Source organism: Myotis lucifugus, unplaced genomic scaffold (genome assembly GCF_000147115.1).
Source record: "Myotis lucifugus unplaced genomic scaffold, Myoluc2.0 scaffold_1140, whole genome shotgun sequence".
NCBI classification, from domain to species: domain Eukaryota; kingdom Metazoa; phylum Chordata; class Mammalia; order Chiroptera; family Vespertilionidae; genus Myotis; species Myotis lucifugus.
This window is the reverse complement of record NW_005872188.1, coordinates 36,612-41,428: the sequence shown is the minus strand read 5'-3', so window position 1 is coordinate 41,428 and position 4,817 is coordinate 36,612. Positions and strand designations below refer to the sequence as shown.

The 4,817-nt window shown below is 56.0% G+C and overlaps 1 protein-coding gene across 1 annotated transcript in view; it reads right to left on the bottom strand.

Annotated features, from left to right (window-relative positions):
• LOC102433858 (rab effector Noc2-like) overlaps nucleotides 1–4,817 on the bottom strand; it is a 51,173-nt gene that overhangs the window by 21,426 nt on the left and 24,930 nt on the right. Inside the window, exon 3 of the mRNA XM_023748091.1 lies at nucleotides 1,015–1,189. Within this exon, the coding sequence (XP_023603859.1) occupies nucleotides 1,015–1,189 (175 nt within the window). The remainder of the gene's footprint in view (nucleotides 1–1,014; nucleotides 1,190–4,817) is intronic.

Here is a 4,817-nt window from a genome sequence, read left to right as displayed (position 1 = left end):
ATTTTTTCCTGCTAAATTTTATCTTTTGACAACCTTCACAATTTTATAATAAACATGCCGTACTTCTGTAACAAGAAAAAAACCCACCCCAAATGGTACAAAGATAGGCAGCTGCCAGGTCATAATCCAAAGACAGACGCCGAGGGCCCCTCGGAAGCAGCTGCATGTCTATTTTCTTGGGTCTAAAAGCCCTGCGTCAGGATGAACCCCTCACCCCTCTGGCCTTATCTCACTTCGGACCCTCAGTCCCTGAGTGTTGGGCTGAAACTCAGGCACTTCGGGGCAGAAGGAGCCAGAGCCCAGAGGGCAGGACGCCGCCTTTTGGTCCCAGCTCTGCCACACAGGAAGCCCTTCCTTCTCTCTGGGCCTCAGGCTACTCGTCTATAGAATGGGGCTACTAACCACCTGCCCTGTCCACTTCCGGGGCCTGTTGTGAGACCAGGAACTCTGAAAGCAAAACCATGAACATTAAAGCATCTTGCAAGTCGTGTAGGGACATCTGCCATGCCAGGTACTATGCTAATTACCAGTGGGCGGAGCTCCCCTTCTGATAGCGGGTACCTGGAAGGCACCCACGTCCGGGCAGCCACCACAGGGCACAAGGCCACTTTCCTCACTAGGACCAGGGAAGCCAAGAGCCCCCTTTATTGAGACACAAGACGAGGGTTGAAAAGAGATGATACAGGCCTACCTCGAAAAGACACATTTTCATACTTTGCCCAAATCTCAACGGACATCACATTTCTGCAAAGATCCAGTGCTGTCACGGCACCCACCCCCACCCCCAGGTTAGCGCTTGTTTGTGAAACAGCCCTCAGGCTGCAAACAACCACTGTGCTGAGGTCCAGCCACCCACGTGGGTGCAGGCGGGGAGTCGGGGCACAGAGAGGGATGAAACACCAGTGTGAGCCCCGAGGAGAATGTGGCGGCCTTGGCCTGGTGCCCGCCCGTGGCACCGGCTGGCTGATGGCCTGAAGGTCAGTGCTATCCCGGGAGAGGGGACAGGGGTCTTACCTCTCCCACGGGCCCACGTGTAGACTCGACTGGTCTCCGTGCTTCTGGGCTCTTGCTCAGCCGGTTCCACAGGCAAAGGTCGTAAGTGGGGGTAATCAGCCCGGCCGGGGGTCTTCAGGGGCAGGATGTACTTGGGGAGCCCTTTGTAGAACCAGGCCCCCGACCTCTTCCAGACCTAAGGAGGGAGACACTGCTTAGAGCCCGGATGCAGAGCAGCTCCCTGCTCCAGGCTCTCACGCAGACCCCCCACCCCTCCTGGTGCTAAGTTGGAATGTCTCAGTAGGTGCCCCCGGCTTCCTCCTGCCTGCCCCTTCCCGGGAGGCTCAGGCGGCTGGAGGAAGAGGCGGGCCAGCAGGGACTGGAGCTGTCTGGACAGGGACTCCGGATGAGACAATCCGCAGGGGGCACAGAGAGGGCCCGCATCTCGGGGACAGACACAGAGCAGAATTCAGAGCAGCAACAGAGAGAGGCCCCTGCACCCAACGCCTGCTTCCAACCACAGCCAGTGCTCCCTGATCTCCGTCCTGAGGAAGGAAACACACTGTGGTCTGCAGCAGGAGTGGGAGTGTGAAGGGAGGCGTGACCCTTTCAGGCAAGAGGAGGCCTTGGCGGCTTGAATCCTGGCTCTGTCACCCAGCAGCTGTGAGCTCTGGACACACCCTGACCCTGTTTCATCACCTCATGTCATCACCGGGATGTAGGAACAGTGCCCGTCTCCCAGGGCGGCATGAGGATCAGACGCGCAAATGAACGTAGGCCCAGGGCCCAGTGCCGGGCACAGAGCAGCCACTCAACAGAGGATGCTCACGACTGTCACTGCCCCCCTCCTCTCATCCGACAAACGTGGCCAGCTTTTCGGCCCGTGGACCAAGTCGTCTACCCAAAAGGGAGAATTTAAAATGAGGCCAGAGTCTCCCGACTTCCTCCGCACCTCGTTCCGTGGGCTGTTAACAGGGGCTCCTCACACACAAAACCCAACAGACACAAAGGGTCCTGGCGACGCACACGGGCAAGCACTGGGTTGGACCAAGCGGCGACGGCAGGAATTCTCAGAGCCTCGACTGCGCCAAGCCCACCGGGTTCTCCAACAGGACGAACCACACGCGCTTCCCACTTGAAACCAACCCGGCAAGTTTTCATAGAGAAACTCAACCCTGGCCCAGGGTCTGCATAAACTGAGCCCTTCGCGGTACAGCACCGGCTGTTCACTCAGTGAGTGACGGGCATCGGCTTCTCCCAGCGGCCAGCAGTCACCTCTTTATGGTCCAAAGTGCGGGGCACGGGACCAGAGTCCAAGCCCTGTCCCCGGCACGAGTCACTCACCCTCCCTCCCAGCTACCTTGTGCAGAAGGGCCTGCTTTTGTGGGGCCCTTGAGTAACAGAACCCGTCTGGTGAATGACTGCTTCGCGGGGCTCCCTTCGACCCTCGCTGGCCCTCTCGCAGCCCTCCTACAATACGTAACTATTATTTGAATGGGTAACACACGCACATGATTTAAAATTCACAAAGCACACAATTGAAAAGTCTCCTCCCCCTTCCCAGAGGCACCTGGTGTGTTAACAGTCTTTGAGGAAGTTCTATTATTATTCCCACTTTCCGGATGGAAAAACTGAGGCCCTGACAACTTAAGCAACGTGCCCGAGGCCAACCCATCACTCTATTGGCCTCTCCTCCGCACCGGAGGCCGCAGAGTCTCACCCCGAAAGTTTACAGACGCTCACTAAGCGGTGGCTGAGCGGTGATGAATCTTCAGTGGGTTCTCAGCGTGGACCCTAAGCGTCCTGCAGGATGGACGCCCAGAGGGGAGGGAAGTGCCGTACGGGGAGAGAAAACTCACATGAGCAGCAGCCGCCAAGGCCGCCCTGTCCCTGCAGAGCCGTTGCCTGGCGCCCGCGTGCAGGTGCCCCAGCGGGAGGCAACGGGGAGGGGAGTGACTCACTCCCTCCCTCTGCTAAGCGAAGGCCTGCTCATCCATCAGCCCTGGCTTCGCCCGCCCCCCGCCGAGCACGCCAGCCTCCTGTCCCCCAACGCGGGCTGGGCCTTGGGGGCAGCGGGGGACCAAGCAAGAAGCTCTCGAGAGCCATGTGTGAATGGCGGGGCTGGGTTGGCTTAGGACCCCACACACTGCCTCCCCAACCCTGCCATGGAAACTGCACCCCCCCCCCTTTAGAAGAGAAATGCATACACAGATTACAAAATTAGGACAATAACAGAAAAGTCAAATGAAGCAACTTTAGGTCCCTCGTAACATTGCCACACAGAGGGAGCCCCGTTGAGCTCTGTGCTGTGAATACTCTACACCCTTTTCTGGGCATATGCACTTTTTTTTTTTTTAAAGAACTTCATGTAGTTTGTTTTTGCCTCCACTTAACTTTATATCGTAGCTGCTGTTCCGTGTTAATAGTAATGGTCTTCACCATCAGGTTTTCATGGCTCCACAGTTCGGATTTGTGAAATTTACACTAGCCCCCCACGGATGGACATGTACATTGTTTCCAGTTTTCCCCTTAGGAGCGGAGCTGCAACTATCACTTGCACACACGTCACCGCCTGGGAACATCCCAGGGAGCGGAACTGACTGCCAGGTCAAGGGGTATGTGTACATGAGATATGATGTACGTTTTTTTCTCCAGGAAGAAAAGCTGAGTTCCCAGCCTAGCCAGTTTGGCTCAGTGGATAGAGCGTCGGCCTGCGGACTGAAGGGTCCCAGGTTCGATTCCGGCCAAGGGCATGTACCTTGGTTGCAGGCACATCCCCAGTAGGGGGTGTGCAAGAGGCAGCTGATCGATGTTTCTTTCTCATCGATGTTTCTAACTCTCTATTCCTCTCCCTTCCACTCTGTAAAAAAATTCAATAAAATATATTTTAAAAAAAACCCCTGAGTCCCCAGTGGGGTGCTAAGTGTCAACCGCACTACCTTTGCTGGTGGGATCCAGGGTCTGGTCTGGGGTCCGGCTCAGAAGCAGTGCCCCGGGGGTGACGGGCTGGGGGAGGCCTTGTCAGGTCCTGAGGTCACCAGAGTTAGGTGCTGCAGGGGGACGGGTGATGGGGACCTGCTGCCACCCCTGGGGCACCCGGTCTCAGGTGGAGGGCACACTCTCCTCCTGTCTGGCCAGCCAAGATCCTGTTGGAAGGGAAGTGGCTGGGACCACCCTGAGGGTGACTCAGAGATGTGGCTCACTCTTCATTCTTGCGTGGTTTTTCAGCTTTTCAAGTGGGATCATACAGTCTAGTACAGTCCTCAAGGTTCATCCATGTTGCAAACATGTGTCAGAATTTCCTTCCTTTTTCAGGCGGAATAATATTCCGTTGTATGGATATACCACAGTCTGTGTATCCGTTCATCTGCTGCTCCCACCTTTTGTCTGGCACTTTCATCTTTATCTGTCTCTCCCACCAGGATCTACCACCCAGAGGGAGGGGCAGGGTGCTTCTGCTCACTCCACTGTATCTTCAGGCTCCCGGCACACTCCTGACATAGTAGGTGCTCAATAAACACTGTTGAGTGGCTGACCTGGCAGCATGGGTTGTCGGTTGGAATGTGTTCCTTTCCATAGCCTGCTGCCTTCCTGGGGAAGTGGCCTGAGGGTTTCATCCAAGTTCTTGCAATTAATCAAGTGGATTGACTGTTTCAGATTAAAAGAGGAATAAAGAGGAAGGGCATCCAGTGCAGAGCAAGTTGCCGTGAGCCTCCCTGACCATGAACTCCAGAACACAAGGCAGCTGCATGCTCCCAGGCCCTCCTCCAGCACCAAAGAGACCCACAGCCCCAGCTGCCTGCCCAACCTGGTTATTTATCACA